At 38.0% G+C, this 24,295-nt stretch overlaps 1 protein-coding gene across 2 annotated transcripts; it reads right to left on the bottom strand.

Annotated features, from left to right (window-relative positions):
* Positions 1-524: 524 nt before the first annotated feature.
* LOC102282831 (UDP-glucuronosyltransferase 2B4) lies at positions 525-21,514 on the bottom strand. 2 transcript variants are annotated; one of them, XM_005896071.2, is made up of 6 exons: positions 20,785-21,514; positions 19,783-19,931; positions 11,919-12,050; positions 11,593-11,680; positions 10,276-10,495; positions 525-804 (listed from the first exon to the last, which is right to left on the bottom strand). In XM_005896071.2, exons 1-6 carry the CDS (start codon positions 21,512-21,514, stop codon positions 525-527), a joined length of 1,599 nt encoding a protein of 532 aa, XP_005896133.2. The 2 variants fall into 2 exon arrangements, with proteins under 2 accessions (XP_005896133.2, XP_005896134.3); XM_005896072.3 differs by having other exon boundaries at positions 21,037-21,505.
* Between the last annotated feature and the right edge of the window lie 2,781 nt (positions 21,515-24,295).

The raw sequence follows: 24,295 nt of genomic DNA, 5'->3' as shown, positions 1-24,295 counted from the left end.
CGCCAATGCTGTCCTCCTGAGGGAATCCCTGGATCCAACCGGGGCTGGACCCCGGTAAGTGATGCCCGAACCAGGCTCCCAGTAAGAAAGAGATTAAACACAGAGATAAAAAATATTTTGTGGGACATATTAGAGCCCATTCCGGCTTGCCTGGCCCTTTACATGAAGGAAGTGCTTTGGCAGATGCATTGACTAAAGTAAGGAAAATCTCATGGACACAGGAGCCTGGTGGGCTGCAGTTCATGGGGTCGCAAAGAGTCGGGCATGACTGAGCGACTAACACTTACTTACTTAGAATTAAAGTAATAAATTTCAATATATAAGCTTACAGTTTTATTTTCATTCAATTTTTTGCCAGTGTTTTTCCTTGGCAAGCCATATTTCTAACTCAAGTAGAAAATCCCTTGAAAATGAAGTTTATATTTTGTCACAAGAGGATGGGAAACTTATCATAATTTTTCCAACTGGAATAAATTGGAGGAGTGCTATCTATGGGACAAACCTGCTTGAGGTCTCAGAAAAAGCTAGTCTTTTTTCCCCTTCTTTCCTTTGCCAGCAAACTTCTGGTAACAAAACAGGCAACACTTTGTGATGACAAATGCACCAGTTGCTACGCAGGCTAGCAGAAACCCAATCACGTCCAGAGAGTGGTACTGGAGCCAGGTGAGGTTGTGGACAGCTGGTCGCAGGTGTTTGGCTCCTTTGTGGCGCATGACGAACTCAATCCAGAAGACTGCTAGGTCTAGGGGCTTTACAGGCCGATCATGATGAATGGCTGATAACCTCATCATATTCTCTTTGTAGCTGAAGGAAAATCAAACAGACATGGATATATAGAATGAGCTATAATTGAAAATTTGTGAAATTTTCTTGCAGATGGAAACAAAGAATGCATTACAGACTTAAAGAAAAATAGATAACTTTCCTGTGAGGTGATTCTTAATATCTTAGCTTAAGAGCTAGGACTTCTTAAATGTATAACATTTCAAGCTACAAAGGAAAGAAAGAAAATGGGAGGGGTTTGTGGAGTTTAAAGAATGGAATGAGTTAAGTCCCAAAAGGAAAGAAAACAACAAAACAAAAATCATGGTTTGTTGTTCAAAGTTTGAATTATCTAGTAAAGACCTGATAGAAATGTGTTAAAATGCTGTCATAATCTAGAGATAGCAGGAAAGTCTATGATGAGGTTCCAAGACATGTCCAGGCAGGGCTGATCTTACCTTAGTGAAATAGTGTTCCAAAGTGTTGAAGTGGATTGTCTGTGCTTGACTCCTGATTCTGACATTTATCCTGTTGGCTGCTTTTTTATTCTTTTTGTCCCACAGTTTTATTTGCTTTAAGTTTATTATATTTTTAAAACATTTTTATTTTTATATTGGAGGGGTCATTCATGATATGATCTATTCCTCAGTTTTTCATTTTTCTATGGAATGGATAGGAATAGTACCTTCAGATGAGATCAGATCAGTCACTCAGTCGCATCCAACTCTTTGCGACCCCATGAATTGCAGCACGCCAGGCCTCCCTGTCCATCATCAACTCCCAGAGTTCACTCAGACTCATGTCCATCGAGTCAGTGATGCCATCAAGCCATCTCATCCTCTGTCGTCCCCTTCTCCTGTTGCCCCCAATCCCTCCCAGCATCAGAGTCTTTTCCAATGAGTCAACTCTTCGCATGAGGTGGCCAAAGTACTGGAGTTTCAGCTTTAGCATCATTCCTTCCAAAGAAATCCCAGGGCTGATCTCCTTTAGAATGGACTGGTTGGATCTCCTTGCAGTACCTTATCTGATTATTTTGAGATAATTTTTTTGAGATACTTTGAGAATATTGTATTGATTCTTAGAGGCATGCCTAGCATGTTGTATACTTGTAGTAAATATTTGCTAGCATTGTTGTGGTTCTTGTTCTAAAAGACTCTGGAGAAGGCTCAACATTTTACTTCCAGGCATTGCAATTACATTCATTTCTACTGTTGAAATGATAATAGACTAATAGACAAGAAAGAAGGGAGAATAAAGAGATATAGCTCAAGAACTCTAAATCACAAAGTGTTACAAGATGACACTGTAAGCAATAGCAATGGAGGCAACTTCCCTCCCTTTTCTGTCAAAACAGAGGAGGCGCACTGGGTTTTTGAGAGGATTGCAATAATCTGGAAACAAATGATCAGAGTAAAAATCATATTGATTATATTCTTTGCACCCAAAATGGAGAAGTTCTATGTGCTCAACAAAAAAAAAAGAGAAGAAATACTAGAAGGCAATGTGGTTGTCTGAGAAGTCTTTATAAATAGCTGAGAAAAGAAGAAAAACCAAAGGCAAGGAAGAAAGGGAAAGATACACCTAACTGAATGCAGAGTTCCAAAGAATGCAAAGTACCAAGCCATTAAAGTGAACAAAGCAAAGAATTAGAGGAAAACAATAGAATGGGAAAGACTAGAAATCTTTTTAAGAAAATTGGCATTATCAAGGGAACATTTGATGCAAGGATGGGCAAAAAAAAGGATAGAAATGGTAAGGACCTAAGAGAAGCAGAAGAGATTAAGAAGAGGTAGCAAGAATAAACAGATCAGATCAGTCGCTCAGTCGCATCCAACTCTTTGCGACCCCATGAATTGCAGCACGCCAGGCCTCCCTGTCCATCACCAACTCCCGGAGTTCACTCATACTCACGTCCATTGAGTCAATGATGCCATCAAGCCATCTCATCCTCTGTTGTCCCCTTCTCCTCTTGGCCCCAATCCCTCCCAGCATCAGAGTCTTTTCCAATGAGTCAACTCTTCACACGAGGTGGCCAAAGTACTGGAGTTTCAGCTTTAGCATCATTCCTTCCAAAGAAATCCCAGGGCTGATCTCCTTCAGAATGGACTGGTTGGATCTCCTTGCAGTCCAAGGGACTCTCAAGAGTCTTCTCCAACATCACAGTTCAAAAGCATCAATTCTTCGGCACTCAGCCTTCTTCACAGTCCAAGTCTCACATCCATATATGACCACAGGAAAAACCATAGCCTTGACTAGACGGACCTTTGTTGGCAAAGTAATGTCTCTGCTTTTGAATATGCTATCTAGGTTGGTCATAACTTTCCTTCCAAAGAGTAAGCGTCTTTTAATTTCATGGCTGCAGTCACCATCTGTAGTGATTTTGGAGCCCAGAAAAATAAAGTCTGACACTGTTTCCACATCTATTTCCCATGAAGTCATGGGACCGGATACCATGATCTTCGTTTCTAAATTGCCAACATTTGCTGGATTATGGAAAAAGCAAGAGAGTTCCAGAAAAACATCTATTTCTGCTTTATTGACTATGCCAAAGACTTTGACTGTGTGGATCACAATAAACTGTGGAAAATTCTGAAAGAGATTGGAATACCAGACCACCTGATCTGCCTCTTGAGAAATTTGTATGCAGGTCAGGAAGCAACAGTTAGAACTGACATGGAACAACAGACTGGTTCCAAATAAGAAAAGGAGTACTTCAAGGCTATATATTGTCACCCTGCTTATTTAACTTCTATGCAGAGTACATCATGAGAAACGCTGGACTAGAAGAAGCACAAGCTGGAATCAAGATTGCCGGGAGAAATATCAATAACCTCAGATATGCAGATGATACCACCCTTATGGCAGAAAGTGAAGAGGAACTCAAAGGCCTCTTGATGAAAGTGAAAGTGGAGAGTGAAAAAGTTGGCTTAAAGCTCAACACTCAGAAAACGACAATCAGGGCATCTGGTTCCATCACTTCACGGGAAATAGATGGGGAAACAGTGGAAACAGTGTCAGAGTTTATTTTCTTGGGCTCCAAAATCACTGCAGATGGTGACTGCAGCCATGAAATTAAAAGACGCTTACTCCTTGGAAGGAAAGTTATGACCAACCTAGATAACATATTCAAAAGCAGAGACATTACTTTGCCAACAAAGGTCGGTCTAGTCAAGGCTATGGTTTTTCCTGTAGTCATGTATGGATGTGAGAGTTGGACTGTGAAGAAGGCTGAGAGCTGAAGAATTGATGCTTTTGAACTGTGGTGTTGGAGAAGACTCTTGAGAGTCCCTTGGACTGCAAGGAGATCCAGGCAGTCCATTCTGAAGGAGATCAGCCCTGGGATTTCTTTGGAAGGAATGATGCTAAAGCTGAAACTCTAGTACTTTGGCCCCCTCATGAGAAGAGTTGACTCATTGGAAAAGTCTCTGATGCTGGGAGGGATTGGGGGCAAGAGGAGAAGGGGACAACAGAGGATGAGATAGACGGCTTGATGGCATCACTGACTCGATGGACGTAAGTCTGGGTGAACTCCAGGAGTTGGTGATGGACAGGGAGGCCTGGCGTGCTGCGATTCATGGGGTTGCAAAGAGTGGGACACGACTGAGTGACTGAACTGAACTGAACTGAAGACAACTTTTTCACTCTCCACTTTCACATTCATCATGAGGCTTTTCAGTTCCTCTTCACTTTCTGCCATAAGGGTGGTGTCATCTGCATATCTTAGGTTATTGATATTTCTCTTGGCAATCTTGATTCCAGCTTGTGTTTCTTCCAGTCCAGCGTTTCTCATGATGTACCCTGCACATAAGTTAAATAAACAGGATGACAATATACAGCCTTGATATACTCCTTTTCTTATTTCGAACCAGTCTGTTGTTCCATGTCCAGTTCTAACTGTTGGTGCCTGACCTGCATACAAATTTCTCAAGAGGCAGATCAGGTGGTTTGGTATTCCCATCTCTTTCAGAATTTTCCACAGTTTATTGTGATCTACACCAAGGCTTTGGCATAGTCAAGAAAGCAGAAATAGATGTTTTTCTGGAACTCTCTTGCTTTTTCCATGATCCAGCAGACGTTGGCAATTTGATCTCTGGCTCCTCTGCCTTTTCTAAAACCAAATTGAACATCAGGAAATTCATGGTTCACATATTGCTGAAGCCTGGCTTGGAGAATTTTGAGCATTACTTTACTAGCGTGTGAGATGAGAGCAATTGTGCGGTAGTCTGAGCATTCTTTGGCATTGCCTTTCTTTGAGATTGGAATGAAAACTGACCTTTTCCAGTCCTGTGGCCACTGCTGAGTTTTCCAAATTTGCTGGCATATTGAGTGCAGCACTTTCACAGCATCATCTTTCAGGATTTGGAATAGCTCAACTGGAATTCTATCACCTCCACTAGCTTTGTTCATAGTGATGCTTTCCAAGGCCCACTTGACTTCACATTCCAGGATGTCTGGCTCTAGATGAGTGATCACACCATCGTGATTATCTGCGTCATGAAGATCTTTTTTTGTACAGTTCTTCTGTGTATTCTTGCCTCTTCTTCTTAATATCTTCTGCTTCTGTTAGGTCCATACCATTTCTGTCGTTTACTGAGCTCATTTTTGCATGAAATATTCCTTTGGTATCTCTGATTTTCTTGAAGAGATCTCTAGTCTTTCCCATTCTGTTGTTTTCCTCTATTTCTTTGCATTGATTGCTGAGGAAGGCTTTCTTATCTCTTCTTGCTATTCTTTGGAACTCTGCATTCAGATGTTTATATCTTTCCTTTTCTCCTTTGCTTTTCACTTCTCTTCTTTTCACCACTATTTGTAAGGCCTCCCCAGACAGCCATTTTGCTTTTCTGCATTTCTTTTCCATGGGGATGGTCTTGATCCCTGTCTCCTGTACTATGTCACGAACCTCATTCCATAGTTCATCAGGCACTCTATCAATGAGATCTAGGCCCTTAAATCTATTTCTCACTTCCACTGTATAATCATAAGGGATTTGCTTTAGGTCATACCTGAATGCTCTAATGGTTTTCCCTACTTTCTTCAATTTCAATCTGAATTTGGCAATAAGGGGTTCATGGTCTGAGCCACAGTCAGCTCCTGTTCTTGTTTTTGCTGACCGTATAGAGCTTCTGGCCAGGGGCGGTGGCTGGGAGGACCATCTCCACGTCCATGGAGCCATGGCTGCATGGGTGCAGGAGAGCCTAAAGGAGCTATATCATGTTGAAGGTCAGGAAGGGTGGTTGTGAGGAGATACCCCTCATCCAAGGTAAGGAGCAATGGCTGTGCTTTGTTGGAGCAGCTCTGAAGAGATACCCCACGCCCAAGGTAAGAGAAACCCAAGTAAGACGGTAGGTGTTGCAAGAGAGCATCAGAGGACAAACACTGAAACCATACTCACAGAAAACTAGTCAATCTAATCACACTAGGACCACAGCTTTGTCTAACTCAATGAAACTAAGCCATGCCCATGGGGCAACCCAAGATGGGCGGGTCATGGTGGAGAGATCTGACAAAATGTGGTCCACTGGAGAAGGGAATGGAAAACCACTTCAGTATTCTTGCCTTGAGAACCCCATGAACAGTATGAAAAGGAAAATGATAGGATATTGAAAGAGAAACTCCCCAGGTCAGTAGGTGCCCAATATGCTACTGGAGATCAGTGGAGAAATAACTCCAGAAAGAATGAAGGGATGGAGCCAAAATAAAAAGAATACCCAGCTGTGGATGTGACTCGTGATAGAAGCAAGGTCCAATGCTGTAAAGAGCAATATTGCATAGGAACCTGGAATGTCAGGTCCATGAATCAAGGCAAATTGGAAATAGTCAAACAAGAGATGGCAAGAGTGAATGTCGACATTCTAGGAATCAGCAAACTGAAACGGACTGGAATGGGTGAATTTAACTCAGATGACCATTATATCTACTACTGCGGGCAGGAATCCCTCAGAAGAAATGGAGTAGCCATCATGGTCAACAAAAGAGTCTGAAATGCAGTACTTGGATTCAATCTCAAAAACGACAGAATGATCTCTGTTCATTTCCAAGGCAAACCATTCAATATCATGGTAATCCAAGTCTATGCCCCAACCAGTAATGCTGAAGAAGCTGAAGTTGAATGGTTCTATGAAGACCTACGAGACCTTTTAGAACTAACACCCAAAAAAGATGTGCTTTTCATTATAGGGGACTGGAATGCAAAAGTAGGAACTCAAGAAACACCTGGAGTAACAGGCAAATTTGGCCTTGGAATACGGAATAAAGCAGGGCAAAGACTAATAGAGTTTTGCCAAGAAAATGCACTGGTCATAACAAACACCCTCTCCTAACAACACAAGAGAAGACTCAACACACAGCCATCACCATATGGTCAACACCGAAATCAGATTGATTATATTCTTTGCAGCCAAAGAATACACAGAAGAACTATACAAAAAAGGTGTTAATGACCTGGATAACCACAATGGTGTAGTCACCTAGAGCTTAAAAATCAACGTTCAAAAAACTAAGATTGTGGAATCCTGTCCCATCACTTCATGGTAAATAGAAGGGGAAAAAGTTGAAACAGACAGATTTTATTTTCTTAGGTTCCAAAATCACTGGGGATGGTGACTGCAGCCGTGAAAATAAAAGATACGTGCTCTTTGGAAGGAAAGCTATAGCAAATGTGGACAGTGTATTAAAAAGCAGAGACATCACTTTGCTGACAAAGACCCATATAGCCAAAGTACGATTTTTCAAGTACAGATGTGAGAGATGGACCAGGAAGAAGGCAGAGCACTGAGGAATTGATACTTTTAAATTTTGGTGATGGAGAAGACTCTTGAGAATCACTTGAGGAGACCAAACTTGCAAGGAGATCAAACTTGCAAGGATATCAAACCAGTCAATCCTATAGGAAATCAGCCATGAATATTCATTGGAAGGACTGATGCTGAAGCTCTGATACTTTGGCCATGTGATGCAAAGAGCCAACTCATTAGAAAAGACCTTGATGCTGGGAAAGATTGAGGGCAAAAGGAGGAGCAGGCAGCAGAGGATGAGATGGTTAGATAGCATCACCAACTCAAAGGACATGAGTTTGACCAAACTCCAGGAGATAGTGAAGGACAGGGAACCCTGGCATGCTGCATTCCATCGGGTCACAAAGAGTTGGCTACAACTTAGTGACTGAACAACTGCCACAAAAATGGTAACAACAGTATGTTACTAAATACAATATGTAGCAGATGATGAATATTCAGTATATAGCAGGTAATAAATCATCTTCATTTTTTGACACCAGTTTTACATTATTAAGTAAAAATCAATAAAGATACTAGAGAGATGTACATTTATATAAAATCGGCAAATGAAAGGTTTATTTCTTTAAAAAAAGAGAAAAATAATGTAATATTTTTGCTGTTCATTTAAACAGTGGAAACAGTGGCTGACTTTATTTTTGGGGGCTTCAAAATCACTGCAGATGGTGATTGCAGCCATGAAATTAGAAGATGCATACTCCTTGGAAGGAAAGTTATGACCAACCTAGACAGCATATTAAAAAGCAGAGATATTACTTTGTCAACAAAGGTCTGTCTAGTCAAGGCTATGATTTTTCCAATAGCCATGTATGGATGTTAGAGCTGGACTATAAAGAAGGCTGAATGCCTAAGAATTGATAGTTTTGAACTATGATGTCAGAGAAGCCTCTTAAGAGTCCCTTGGACTGCAAGATGATCCAACCAGTCCATCCGAAAGGAGATCAGTCCTGGGTGTTCATTTGAGGGACTGATGTTGCAGCTGAAACTCCAATACTTTGGCCATCTATGCGAAGAGCTGACTCATTTGAAAAGACCTTGATGCTGGGAAAGATTGAGGGCAGGAGGAGAAGGGGACGACAGAGGATGAGATGGTTGGACGGCATCACTGACTCAATGGACATGAGTTTGGGTAAACTCTGGGTGTTTGTGATGGACAGGAAGGCCTGGCATGCTGCAGTTCATGGGGTTGCAAAGAGTCGGACACAACTGAGCGACTGAACTGAACTGAACTGAATGTAATATTTTTGCTGTTCATTTAAGACAATAGCTGTACTAAGATTAAATTTACGTAACACTGCTTATAAAACACAGATATACACTGTGCTACAATTACTGACAAATTCTCAAAATGTTTTCTTTATAAAGACATTATGAAGAAAAGGGGAAACATATACATCATATTTGTGATGTTAATTTAGTTGTGTTACTAAAATTCATGTATATTCTGAAATGATTTGGAAATCAGATATTTTTGGTTTCATAAATTTGGCTTTTAAATAGTAATATCTGTTCAAAATGTTGAACCAAAATACCTGTTCAAATAAGACAAAAACAAGGACAATTGAAAGGAACTCAGATTATACCTACCTTTGTAAATAGTATCTACATAGCTGTAACTGAATAAAGTTTTTTACCATTTATCAGTGATGGAACCAAAATATTATTACAGACTTGCAGACATAGAGGACAATTTGTTGGTTACCATATTTAGGGGGGTAGAAATATATGGGTGGGGGAGTAGGAGGGAAAAACTACTGAGAAGTATATAAGCTCAAGGATGCATTGTACAACACTGGAAATAGAACCAATATTTTCTACTAGTTTTACATGGAAAGTAATATTTAAAAATTGTGTAAATTTTTAAAAGAGAACTATCCCAACATATCACTTCCAAGTCGATTTTGTTTAAATTTTATAATTCTTCCAAACAAGACAAAAATGGCAGCAATCAAAAAGCCTAAGAATACACCTACATTTATAAATAATATCTTCATAGTTTAAACTGGCTAATTAGAAAGTACTAACTATTTACCATTTATCAGTGATCGGGTCTAAATAATAGCATAGAAAACTTGGAAGATATTGAATGTAGTGGGAATTTCAGATTGATTATATCAAGGTTGTTTACTGAAAATAAATTGTTAGAAGAGGTTAAAACATTTTTGGAATTCACTTGCTGAAAGAAAGTAAAGTGGACATCTATGTTTCCCTACTTTAACTTCGTTCTCAAACTTCTTAATTCTTCTATTCCCATTTCAGTGATTCTTCTCATTATAATGATTAGATCTTTCAAAATTTCTCCACTGTCTTTAAACCACTGACAAACCTTTCCTGTAAAACCATGAAAAAATATTAATGTGACACTCATGGACGGAGGAGCCTGGTAGGCTGCAGTCCATGGGGTCGCGAAGAGTGGGACACGACTGAGCGACTTCACTTTCACTTTTCACTTTCATGCATTGGAGGAGGAAATGGCAACCCACTCCAATGTTCTTGCCTGGAGAATCCCAGGGACGGTGGGGCCTGGTGGGCTGCTGTCTATGGGGTCGCACAGAGTCAGACATAAATGAAGCGACTTAGCAGCAGCAGCAGTAGCAGCACAATAGGTTATTGATGACTCAATATGAATTGAGTGAATCTTACTTAATGTGAAGACTAATGAGTCTTCATATGAGAACTTCTCCAGAAAGAGTATCTAGTAAAAAAAAAATATACTCACGAAGGATTATTAATAACTTCCGTCAATGCATTGAGCAAATCTTCTGTTGACATTGTTTCCAAGTCCAGTCTGACAGCAGCTCCCTTGGCCTTCATGTGAACAATGTTATGAGGTTGATCAGCAAACAAAGGAAGGCCCACTATAGGGATCCCGTGGTAGATGGCCTCATAAATGCCGTTGCTTCCACCATGAGTTACAAACGCTTTGGTTTTTGGATGACCTAAGATTGAGTGAATTTCAATAAAATTATTAATTTTAAGTCTTAGAAATAAACTGAGAAAAGTGCATTATAAGGTAACTGAAGGAAACAGTGTCTTCAACAACAGGTTATTACACATATGAAAGTCCTTTTAAATTGCTTTGAGAACTCAGAGAAGTAACTGCTGCATCTGCTGAAGGGGTAAATGAAGACTTCATGAAAGAAGTGCTGAGTCACTTGGACTTCACAAATGAATCCAGGATTGGCAGGTGAACAACTTGAAAGAGCATTCTGGGTAAAAGAAACCACATGTGCAAAAAAAGAGGAGAGCATGTCAGAAATTATTCTCTTAAAGATATAGTGGAGTCATTTAGTCTGATTAGGAATGGTGTCGGGGAAGAGAAGGGTAATGGTAGAGGCACTGGAACCAGAGGAAGGAAAAGTAACCTTTTATCTTGGAGTGTTTTATCACCTCATAAAAATGATTATGAATTTTTTTTTTCTTACAGAAAGTGAAGAGTCACTGGTAATAAAAGGAGAGCTCTTATTTTCAGTAGCATTTAGCATACCCCTACAGAAGGGAAAAGATAGATGTAACGAAAGAATTCAGAGACAGAACAACAATCCAAGAAGTTATTGAAACGTTCATGGTGAGAAATAATTACAGCTAAAATAAAGATTCTGATCATAAGGGATATGACTGTGTATAGTAAAATGCCAATTGTTATGGGTGTGTATGCTAAGTCGCTCAGTCTTCTCCAACTCTTTGTGACCCCATGAAGAGAAGCTCGCCAGGCTCCTTTGTTCATGGGATTTTTCAGACAGAAATATTGAAGTGGGTGGCCATTTCCTTCTCCAGAGGATCTTGGGGATCCATGGACAGAACCCACTTCTCCTGTATCTCTTGCACTGGCAGGCAGATTCTTTACCACTGAGCAGATTGGGAAGCCCTGCCAACCGTCCCCATTTCCCCTAACATAATAAATAGAAATGAAGCAGTAAAGTTTTCTTTTTGAGTGTTTCAATAATTCTCTATATCTTTGTTTCCCTTTGAAGTACTATCCCTCTGCTCAGCTGTTATTCATGTTTTCAATATTTTTTTTTCTGCCAAGTCTTACCAAGAAGGTCATTTTGGGGGATCCACTTATACAGCTGAGTATTGGGTCCTAGGGTGTCTGGTTTCTTGCCATCGTATCTCCATAGAACCTGTTAAGGTAAAGGTAATAATTTAAAATTATTATCTATCAAAGACAGTCCCTGCATGGCTATAGCACCTGCCATATATATTCATTCATATATATATATATATATAATGCATACATATATATATATATATGAGATAAATTGAGCTATATTAGTTACCTTTCTGGCAGAAAAATCAGACCTTTTATAAAGTTTAACAGACTCATTAAATAGTTGTCCACTATTAAGTTACTGTGTGTACCTTTTGTGGAATCTGGGCAAGAGCTGATGCAATCACATTGGCTCTTTCTTTTGACATGTTACTGACCATTGACCCCAATGAAAACACCACAATGCCATTTTCTCCAGAGCTCTGCACAAACTCTTCCATTTCCTGTGAAAAAAAGAATTTGTTCCATCACAAAAGAGCAGCAGCATAGCAGACATTATTGAAGGGATTGATGCAAGCAACTAAAGGGAGAAAATAAGATATAGTCTGAAGAAACTAGAGTAGTAGCTTCTTAAAAAATATTGTGGAAGGATACACATAACAGAAAATTTACTTTCTTAATCATTCCTAAATGTATAGTATTGTAGTGTAAAGTATATTCACACCATGCAACCAATCTCCAGAACTTTTTCTGGAGAAAAACTGGAAGTCTATGCTCATTAAGAAACTCAGTTTCCTCTTTCTCTACCCTGTGTTTCTACAAATGTAAGTAGTCTGGATACTTCTTATACAGTAAATCCTACAGTATTTGTCTTTTTCTGATTGGTTTATTTCACTCAGTGTAAGGTTCATTCGTGTTGTGACATGTCAGAATTTCCTTTTAAAGATAAGCAATATTTCATCATTGTGCATATGACATTTTGTTTATTGTTTTGTCTCTTGATGGACACTTGGGTTGCCCAACTTCTTGGGTCCTGGGAATACAGCTTTTACTTACTTGTGCAAATATCTCACCCAGAGGAATTGCTAAGCTGTATAGATAGACAAGTTTTATACTAGAAAGTGTACATTATTCTTACTGCATGCTATATAGCTAGTTTATAGACTGATTCCCTTTCCCTGCACCCCACTATGTTCTTGAACATGCTAACTTCGCATCTTGGACTTTGGTCACATGTGCTAATAAGTATTTAACACTAAAAAATATTTTGAGTAAACTGTATATGATTTTCAGTAATGACTTTTTTGTTTTTTAAACAGACTTCATCCCTTTGGAGGGAAATGGGTCATATGAGGTCATTTCTTTTATTATGTATAATTGTGCAAAGGTGTTTGCATATAAGCAGGAAATGAGATAGAGCCAGTACATAGTAGTGACAAGGAGGTGCTGTTAAACAGTATTATACTCAGCCTCTGCCTCAGTTATGTTGTTAATTACTAACAGATTTTTAGAAGCTACACTGCAGTATTTAATTCACTTGTAATTCCTTATTATTCTACGTCTACTAAATCATTTATTTATTTCAGGCAGAGTTTTTGAGAATTATTTTAGGTTCATCATTAGTACTTCATTTCCCTATTAGTACATGAAAAATTTATTATTTGAATTACTTTATGTTTATCATTCACTCAGCTCTGTAATCCTTATCCCTTACCTTCAACTTTGTCATAATTTCCCAAACTCTTTATCTAAATTTCTAATCAGAGACATGGAGGAGTCTGACATTGTATTTTGGAAATTCTGTGAAACAGTTCTGTAAGTCCTATTTATAACCCAGAGATGTACTTGCATAGTTATTTATTTGAGCCACCATATTTCTGAGTTTGTTTACATATGGCACCCCTTGTCAAAACTATATTGTATAATTGATGTCATGGTACGATGTGCTATATCCAACTGTGTTGAAGGACCCTCAGTATCACCTACATTAGTCCCCCCAGAGTGCACTTACCCCACAGTGGGAAAGGTGCCCCAGGGCTTTCTGCAGCAGAGATCAGGTCACCTTTTGAGTAGTTCATTTCAAACTAAATAAAGTTCCTTTCGAATCTGAACTTGCCTGGAATTGTTTCTGAATTATTTTGTCTTGTGATCCTTGATCCTTTCTAATTAAAAACTTACTTTCTATACTAGAGTAAGTCTACTGTGATCAATGTTCTCTAGTTTTAAAATGTAGAGGAGCAAATTTTTTCTAGATATTTGATCAAAATCACATACTCATATTTTCTTAGTTCTTTCTTCTATTTTAGGTTCATTATTCTTTTCTATCTGGAAAATAATGACCCAATTCTTCCATCATAAAATGTATACTTAATAATACTAATTATTTTGTAAAACTTCTTTACAAAACTATTTTATAATCTAAAAAAGAAAAGAAGGAATTTTTTAAACTTAACCTTGAAGACTGTATTTGATGAGCTTTTTCAAAAGTATAATTTCACCCTGGTGATATCAGTCTTAATATTAAGACACCGAACTCTCTTAAGATTCTCATAGTATATCCAGGTAATGATTGTATTTCCAGTGAGCTGTAGTAGCATTTAAAGTTACTCATTTTCAATGTTTTGCTTCATTGGCTTGCTACCCAAAATTTTTCATCTATTTTGTGAAAAAATGCATCCAATTAGTGTTATTGTAATACATCTTATCTCTACAAATCAATTACTGATATGGACTGGTTCATCTTTCTCTGATATCTTAAAAAAATAATATAAGTTCATGGCAAGAAAATATGCAAAAGTATGAAAAATTATTTAAAAGGGAGTAAGATTTACTAAAACTCTCTATTCTGAGATATTCTTAATTTCAAATTCATATGTTTTTAGAAAATGTTGAAAATGTATTTGACATATTACATTATGTAAGCTAAGATGTAAAACATGATGATTGATACATCTATTATTGTAATACGATTGCCATTTTACTGATGTTTCAAATTTTCATCATTACGATTTCTTTTTTTTTTTTTGGTGGCTGGATAAATTAACATCTGGCCTCTTAGCAAGTATGATGATTATAATAAAATATTGTAGTCTATATTCACTATTTTGTACCTTATATCTCTAGGGCTTATTTACTAAGAAAACTTACAAGTTTGTATCCTTGAACAACATCTCTCTTATTTTCCACCTACCAGGCCTTCAAAGGAGAAGGAAATGGCAACCAGGGACGGGGGAGCCTGGTGGACTGCTGGCTATGGGGTCACACAGAGTCAGACACAACTGAAGTGACTTAGCAGCAGCAGCAGCCCCTGGAAACCACCATATTACTCTCTATTATTATGAGTCAGCATTTTTGAATTCCACATGTAAGTGATATCACACAATATTTATCTTTCTCTGTCTTTTCAAAGAAGTAAACAAAATTAAAAACCTTTAGCTAGACTTACAAAGAAAAAGAGGACTCAAATAAATACAATTATAAATGAAACAGGATGCATTAAGGTTGATACTGCAAAAGTATATAGGATCCAAAGGGACTACTATGAATAATTATATGCTAACAAACTATATACCCAAGAAGAATGGATAACTTTTTAAAAACACAATCTACCAGAACTGAGTAAGGAAGAAATAGAAAATCTGAATAGCCATAATGAGTAAAGAAGTCAAATCAGTAATCACAAACCTACCAACACGTAAGATGGTTGGATGGCATCACTGACTCAATGGACATGAGTTTGAGCAAGCTCCAGGAACTGGTGATGGACAGGGGAGCCTGGTGTGCTGCAGTCCATGGGGTCACAAAGAGTCAGACATGACTGAGTGAATGAACTAACTACTAACCAACACATAAAACACCAGGACCAGATGGCTTCACTGAGGAATTCTATAAATCAGTATAGGATAATTAATCCAGTTCTTCAGAAAATCTTAAAAATTAAAAAAGAGGATACAAGGCCAGCATTACACTTATACCAAATAGATAAGAACAGTACAAAAGTAAAAACTACAGGCCAATGTCCAGACTATAGTATAGGTGCAAAAATTATCAACAAAGTATCAGCAATTAAATTCAAGAACACATTAAAAGAATTATATACCAAGACCAAGTGGGAATTATCTCTAACATGTAAGGATGCTTCAGTGTATCCAAATAATTGTGATACACTGCATAAATAGATGGAGAAGGCAATGGCAACCCACTCCAGTACTCTTGCCTGGAAAATCCCATGGACAGAGGAGCATGGTAGGCTACAGTCCATGGGGTCGCAGAGAGTCGGACACGACTGAGCAACTTCACTTTTACTTTTCACTTTCATGCATTGGAGAAGGAAATGGCAACCCACTCCAGTGTTCTTGCCTGGAGAATCCCAGGGACAGGGGAGCCTGGTGGGCTGCCATCCATGGTGTCTCACAGAGTCGGACATGACTGAAGTGACTTAGCAGCAGCATGAATAGAATGAAATATAAAATAACTTTATTATTTCAATAGATGTACAAAAAACATTTGGTAAGATACAACATTCTCTTATGATAAAAACCCTCAACATAGGGAAGAAAGAACGTAACTCAATGTAATAAAGTTACATTGTAAAAATGTAATAAAAGAGTTACAATGTAATAAAAGAGATGCATGACAGACCCAGACCTAACATTATATTCAACAGTGAAAGTTTGAAAGCTTTTTCTCAAAGATCAGGAACAAGATAAGAATGCTAAATGTCATATTGATTCAACATAGTCCTAGCTAGAGCAACTAGGCAAGACAACGAAATGAAAGGCATCCTAAATAGAAAGGAAGAAATAAAATTTTCATTTTCTTTGCAGAAGACATTTTTTTTGTGCAAAAAATCTCATAGATTCAGCTAAAAACCTGAATTAATTAATAAATTCAATAAAACTGCATTAAGGTTATATGCTGATAATATCAACATACAGAAATTAGTTCTGTTTTTATGTACTGACAATGTAACTTCTGAAAAAAGCTATCCCAGTCACAACAGCATCAAAAGAAGAAAATAACTAGGAATAAATTTAATGAATGATGTGAAAAATCTGTACAGTTATTACAAGCATTTTTTTTAGAAATACAAGAAAACACAGATAAATAGAAAGTTGTCCTGTGTTAATGGATCAGAAGAATTAGTATTGTTAAAATGTTCACACTGCTGCTGCTAAGTCGCTTCAGTCGTGTCCAACTCTGCGACCCCATAGACGGCAGCCCACCAGGCTCCACCATCCCTGGGATTCTCCAGGCAAGAACACTGGAGTGGGTTGCCATTGCCTTCTCCGAAAATGTTCACACTACCCAGAGCCAAAGGCAATTTCAAAGACACCTCCCAATTTTAAATTATATTACAAAGCTGCAATATTTCAAATCATATTGTACTGGCAAAAAATAGACACATTGACCAATGGAACAGCATTCAAGATTTAGAATCAAAATCCTGAGAATATAGTCAACCAATATTCAACAAAGGAAACAAGAATACCCAATGGGTAAATAACAGTCACTTCTTTATTTTCTGAGAAAACTGAATAAACATAAGCAAAAAAATGAAATGAGGCCCTTATCTTACACCACTCACAAAAATAACTCAAAATGAATCAAAGATTTAAACATAAGACCAGATACTATGACACTCCTACCTACAAGAAAACATAGGGATGAATCTCCCTATGTTTGATTTTGAAAATGATTTTTTGATATCACAATCACAATAAAAGAAAAAAATCAACAAATTGGACTGTGTGAAACTTAAAAGTTTCTTCATAACAAAAGAAACAAACAACAAGATGAAAATTCAACCTGCAGAATGGAACAAAAATGGTTTTGTAATCACATGTTGAGCGAGGAGGGTAATATCCAGAATATATATAGAACTTATACTACAAAATTCAATTAAAGAATGGGCAGATTATCAAATTGACATTTTCCAAACAAAATGTCCAAATGACCACCAGATATATGAAAAGATGCTCAATAACACTAATCATCAGGGAAATGTATTTCAAAACCACAATGAGATATTACCTCATACCTGTTAGAAAGTCTGAAACTAAGAAGAGATGTGTTGTGAGAAGGTAGAGAAAAGTGTCCCACTGTCAGTGGGGATGTAAACTGTTCAGCTCTTAGAGAACACAAAATGAAAGTTCATAAAATAATTAAAAATAGATCTGCTGTATGACCCAGTTATCCCATTTCTGGGTATGCAGCCAAAAAACAAAAATAAAAACAGGATAGCAAAGAGATATATATGCTCCCGTGTTTATTGTCGCATTATTCACAATAGCTAAGAAACAACTTATGTGCCCATTAATGGGTAAATCCCACAAGAAAGAAGGAAATCTTGCCAATTTCAATAACATAGATGGACCTTGAAGACATGATGCTAAAATTTGTGCTTTAATTCTAATCTTTATCTACTTCTATAATGAAATATGAATTATGACATATATCATGAAAATTGTAATTCTAGCTTACATTCTTTTTTAACCTTCAGGAAAATTGTGACCTTTTAATATTTCTTATTTTACATCTGAATATTGCATTATAGCTGATTTAGTGTAATTAAGCATTTTTATGAAAATATAGATTTATACATATATTCATTTATATTGTTGAAGAAGGTTGTTCATTTTAGCTAGAGCCTTATAACTTACAAAAATATTTTAGTCATCTTGCTCACCTGATTGCCAAACCTTAAATATTCTTTTTTTTTAAATTAAAAATTTTAACTTTAATATGTTAAATTAAATTTGCTTTAGTAAACTTTATTAAATTTATTGAATTATTTGCATTAACTTAATTTTTTTAATTTAGTAAACTTTTTAAATTTATTTTTAAAAAACTCCATAGGACTTCCCTGGTGGCTCAGTGTTACAAGAATTTGCCTGCAAAGCAGGAGATGCAAGTTTGATCCCTGGGTCTGGAATGTCCCCTGGAGGAGGAAATGCCAACCCACTCCAGTATTCTTGCTTTGGAAATCTCATGGACAGAGGAGCCTGGTGGGCTACAGTCCGTCGTATCGTAAAAGAGTCGGACACAACTTAGCAACTAGACAGCAACAATGGAGTATCTACTTTAGTAGCTTTCTGAGTAATATAATCTCAATTAGGAAAGTCATCTCAATTTCAGTAAGATTCCTGGCAAACATTGGGCTAGTGATAGTATATTATAGTAACAAAATAAGAATAATGAAGATAGTTAGTATTTCTTCTGGATCATTAGGTGCTACTGACATTTTGGATGTTTCACATGTACTTACAATTTTTCCCTCAATGACAATATGAGGTTGCTACTATTATAAGATTTAGTGTTGTCCTATCCGTGAATATGTTGCCTGTATCTTGAACAACCTGCTGAATATTCTCCTTTCCCACTCTACCGTTTACAATTCAACCCAATGACTACATCCTGGTTTTTTTTTGAAGGATATGTGACCATATCTCTTTCTTATCCCTTTCAATGTTCTTGCAGGTGCTCCTGCTAGATGTTTCTCATGTTAATAATTATCTGTTTCCAATTCACCTTACCAGCATTATCAGCCTCTTTACTTAGTCTCTTCTTGTGTAGACTGAACTTGTACTTCTTGGGAACTGTCATTATCACTCTACCTGCTTTTCTTTTCTATCTTCTTCCATCCCAACCCTATTCCTTCTGTTTATTCATGAACATCTTTCAGATGTTCCTATGATTCATGCTGGATGTTTCTTTAGCACAGTGGTCTTTTCTTTTATAATGCTTTTACATACTTTTTATGACTTCCTTGTATTCTGTCTTTCTAGGTGGAGTGTCAGGTGGCAGAAACTGTCTATATATTTCTCTATATTAGCTCTCCCCAAATAAGTTATATATATAATTATCCTATAGTAGGATAATTATGCTACTATAATTGTAACTAACATTATGCTAATATTAAAATATGCATTATATATTTACTATATTTTTATATAATAATATAACTGTAAATGTCTGATACTTCATTATGTGTTGAAAAGTGAAGTCATAATTTAACATATTCTCAAAGTCTCTAGCATGTTCTGTTTATTCTGTGATGTTAATAAGTTTCAAATACTTGTGTTGACATAGAAATATCAATTTCTAACTGGAAGTTCACTGTATCCAGCTTCCCACATCTGACTCATTGCAATCAAACATTTTAAATAAAGAATGCAGGATGATGCCTATTGAAAACACAAAGTTAACAAAGAATAACAACGAGGAGTAGGTGACCTTAGGCAGGGATTTGGCAGGTTTGCAGTGGAGCCCTCCAACAAATTCAAAATTTGGTAGCCGTGGGCGAGGAAATGAAAAATCCCAATAGTTTCGAATGAGCCACATTTCAGCTTTCCCCATTGTCTCAACTAATGTAGTGGGCCTTCCTGAAAGTGAAAATAAAAACAAAAACAACAACAAATGTTGGATCAAATGAGAATATTGCTGTGTGTGTATATATATATATATTATGCTTAGTCACTCAGTCGTGTCTGACTCTGCGACTCCATGGACTGCAGCCGTCCAGGCTCCTCCATCCATGGGGATTCTCCAGGCAAGACTACTGGAGTGGGTTGTCATGCCCTCCTTCAGGGGATCTTCCCAACTCAGGGATGGAACCCAGGTCTCCTGCATCGCAGGTGGATTCTTTACCATCTGAGCCACCAGGGAAGCCCATGTATATACATTAGGTAAGTTTTATAAAGGACCTTGGGATGATGTGACCAAATATGTTTCAATGTAACTGTTCTTTGACAAATATACAACATTAGATAGGATAACATGATATATAACACTATTTGGAAACTGAACTTCACAAGTAGAAACAATTTCTAAATGCTACCTAGATACTTGAGCTACAAATATGTGTTTAATTCTCAGTGTACATGTCTTCATTTGCCAAAACATTTTATGAGATTTTTAGTGACTTACATTTTTAAGTTAAAAAGAAAGACATTTTGTAAGTTGATAGATAGTCACTTGCAAAAGTCCTACGTGCTTCAAATTGTGGTTAATGACTTCCTGGTATCCAGTACTAGTAAAGGACTACAAGGTTGTACCTCACCCTATAATTTAAGTGTTTTCATTTCATGATATTTATAAGATTGATGGGTATTTTATATTTTTATTTGAATGTTTCACTTATTTGAGACAAATTTCAGTAAATTTATATTTATATAAACACACTCCAAGGCTCTATAAAGATAGGACTTAATGCTACCAACTAAACACATGACTTACCTAGTACTTCACTGTAAAACTGATTCCAGTTCTTCTCATTGTATGCCTGGAACCAGAAGTCAAAATACAGTACATATATCATATTTTTGACCCTCTCCATGAATGTCATGTGATCACTTAATTCTGAAAACATAGCAGGTACATAGGATGGTGGGAATGGAAGCCTTCCACTCTTCTTTTCAACTGAAGATCCAGGTGTGGAGTAGAGACTATACATGAATGGTATTTTAAGTATCTCAGCCAGCAGCTCACCACAGGGTCCAACAGCATCTGCAAAAATGACATCGAACCTTTCTTCATGCAGTTTTGTCATAAGTTTTTTATTTGAAACAACTTCTTTACACATCTTCATTAAAATATCAGAATATCCCCAAAATAAACTTTGTACCATTGAAAGATGATTCCAAAAGGAGTCTCTCACCGCATGCATCCATGCCTCAACAAAAAGTTTGACAAAATTCTCACTTTCTTCTTTAGTTAAAGATGGAGGGAAAGTCTCCAATTTGAGAGAAGATGGTTTTTTGGGATCAATGAAAGTGGTAACTGAAGGTGTCAAAACAGTCACCTCATGACCCCTTGTCACAAGTTCATCCAGAATTGTCTTCATATTCATCCAATGACTATATTCCATTGGCCACACCAGCACCTTTCCACAACTTCCAGAATTAAAGTAGCAAGTCAGTTGTAGCAGCAGCAGAAGTGAGAGCCATTGCATAGACATCTTGTGCATATGCAGTACTTTAAGCAATTACTGAAGACTTTTTCTATTGCTCAGGCTTATATCCAGAAGACATCAATCAGAAGTTAAATTATAACTCCTATGCGTAAAGTAAATAGATTACACATATAGTCAGCAGATGTGGAAATCAGGTGAAAGGGGAAAGTATAGAACACTTCGAGATTATGCAGTGTGTTTATTACTGTTTTATCACCGCTGTCACCAATCTAAAAGTCAATGAACTTTTACACGCAAATCAATTATATTATGTAAGAAAGAAGATTAGTGTAAATCACTGCAAATGAGAGGCTCTTGTGTCTGCCATTTCCTTGACACAGAATTAGAGAAGGGTGACATCAACAAGATGCATGGTTAGGAGGTCCCAACGCTTATGTCTTTTACAAAAATAGCAAAACCAAAAAATGAACAACTACTTTGGGAAATTGTTTGGAAATTACTTTGGGAAATTTCTGGACTACAATGAAGAAGCAGCAGAAACCCTGCATATTGCAAAGTCTGAGGATCACCATGTAGAAAAGTGTGAGAAAGAGTTTACCTCTCCCACCCCTTCCTCTAGCTCAGAGGAGCTTGGCACTGGCAGAGATCCCCTCAGAGGGATTTCAGCCCATGGGGAAAAATAGTGCAGGGGAACTCCAGCAACCTCATCATCATGACCTTTGCAGCCTTGCTCTTGAGCACTTCCACAGTGTGCACCTACACTGATTTAAGACAGAGCTGCCCAGCGTCCCTGCTGTTGTGTCCTTCCTGAGGCTGAAATTTTGCTGTGGTGAGACCTGATCTTGGGGTCAAGGCATCTCCCCATCACTCTGTACCCTGCTTTCCCTGATTGAGGTGTCACAGTGCCTTACCTTCTGTGCAACTGGAGTTTCTGATCTGCGCCTTGCTTCCTGGTTTGTCTTATAACAGCTGTGGTCATGCTGCTGTTTATTTGGGTCTCACGCTGTTAATCCTAGTCTTGGTTTTGACTGGCCATTACCTAGGCTGAGCTGCTGCTGTTTCACACACCATTCCTGGGTCCTGAGTCACGGCTTAACCTACCATTGCTGGTGTAACAGTGCAGACACTCTGTGCCTCACCATGGGTCCTAGTCAGGGTTCTGATCCACAATTACTGTGTTCACACCACTGCTTCTCTGTAACCCAGCCATGGGTTCCAAGCAGTAGCTCTGATAGGTCATTACTAGGAACATACTGCTGATGGTTTCTGACTTCCTCTGTGGCCAGAATCCCCAGGCTGTGTATCCCAGGTACAGCACCTCCCCTGGGCCTAAGCCACTGCACAACCCTGTCATCTCAGGGCCTTTACCTCTGCTGCATTCCCCTTACCTCCAAAATATATTAACAATGTGTTATATGTCTAGAAACACAACTATATACATGTTTTACATGCTTGCTTTTTATATTTGTTAAGAAAGAAAAGGAGAAGATAAATGCACTTGTGTGTGTGTTTGTGTGTGTGTGTTAATTTGCTTCTGTAGTGTCCAACTCTTTATGGCCCTATGGACTGTAGCCTGCCAGGCACTTCTGTCCATAGGATTCTTTAGGCAAGAATATTGAGTAGATTGCTGTGCCCTTCTCTAGGGGACTCTTTTTGATCTAGGGATCAAACCCATGTCTCTTATGTCTCCTCCATTGGCAGCTGGGTTCTTTACCACTAGTGCCATCTGGGAAGCCTGTATCACTTATACTGTCTTATATAATTTCTTACCTTTACCAGTGCTCTTTGGTTTACCATGGTGATTAGAATTGTAGCCTGGGTTTACCTTCTTAAGCCATAGGTTTTCCTTCAGTTTTTTTCTGTAAGGTAGATTTCCCAGCAATGTATTCTTTTTGGGTGGATAAGGGTAGAGGACTATCTATATTTTGCCCTCAGTTTTGAAAGAGTGTTTCATTTGATATCATGAGAAATGCTGGGCTGGATGACTTAAAAGCTGGAATCAAGATAGGCAGGAGAAACATCAACAACCTCAGATATGCAGATGATACCAGTCTAATGGCAGAAGCAAAGAGGAACTAAAGAGCCTCTTGATGAGGGTGAAGGAGGAGAGTGAAAAAGCTAGCTTAAAACTAAGTATTAAAAAGCTAAGATCATGGCATCTGGCCCCATTACTTCATGGCAAGTAGAAGGGGAAAATATGGAAGTAGTGACAGGTTTCCTCTTCTTGGGCTCTAAAATCACTACAGATGGTGACTGCAGCCATGAAATCAGGAGATGTTTGCTTCTTGGCAGGAAAGCTATGATAAACCTAGAGACTGGGTTAAAAAGCAGAGACATTATTCTGTTGACAAAGTCTGTATGGTCAAGGCAATGATCTTCCCAGTGGCCACATAAGGGTGTGAGAGTTGGACCGTAAAGAAGGCAGAGTGCTGAAGAATTGATGCCTTTGAACTGTGATTGCTAGAGAAGACTCCTGAGAATCCCTTGAACAGCAAGGAGATCAAACCATCAATCTTAAGGGAAATCAATCCTGAATATTTGGTGGAAGGACTGATGCTGAAGTTGAAATTCCAGTATTTTGGTCATCTGATGCAAACAGCTGATTCATTGAAAAAGTCCCTGATGCTGGAAAGATTGAGGGCAGAAGAAGAGGGTGTCAGAGGATGAGATGGATGGATGACATGAAAGATAAAATGAATATGAACTTGGGCAAACTTCAGGAGATGGTAAGGGTCAGAGAGGCCTGGTGTGCTGCAGTCCATGGCATCGCAAGGGTTGGACACGACTGGGCGACTGAACAACAATGGGCGACTGACTTTGTTTGATATAGAATTT

The sequence above is a fragment of the Bos mutus genome, unplaced genomic scaffold (genome assembly GCF_027580195.1).
Source record: "Bos mutus isolate GX-2022 unplaced genomic scaffold, NWIPB_WYAK_1.1 CTG244, whole genome shotgun sequence".
In the NCBI taxonomy this organism is placed as follows: Eukaryota; Metazoa; Chordata; class Mammalia; order Artiodactyla; family Bovidae; genus Bos; species Bos mutus.
This window is presented reverse-complemented; position numbering and strand designations above follow the sequence as displayed.

Coding starts and splice junctions, on each gene's coding strand:
- LOC102282831 (XM_005896071.2), bottom strand. CDS start 21,514: ATGCACAAGATGTCTATGCAATGGCTCTCACTTCTGCTGCTGCTACAA. Junction 19,932..20,784: donor GTTTTACAGTGAAGTACTAG/GTAAGTCATGTG, acceptor TTTCACTTTCAG/GAAGGCCCACTACATTAGTT. Junction 11,681..11,918: donor TTGCCCAGATTCCACAAAAG/GTACACACAGTA, acceptor TTACCTTAACAG/GTTCTATGGAGATACGATGG.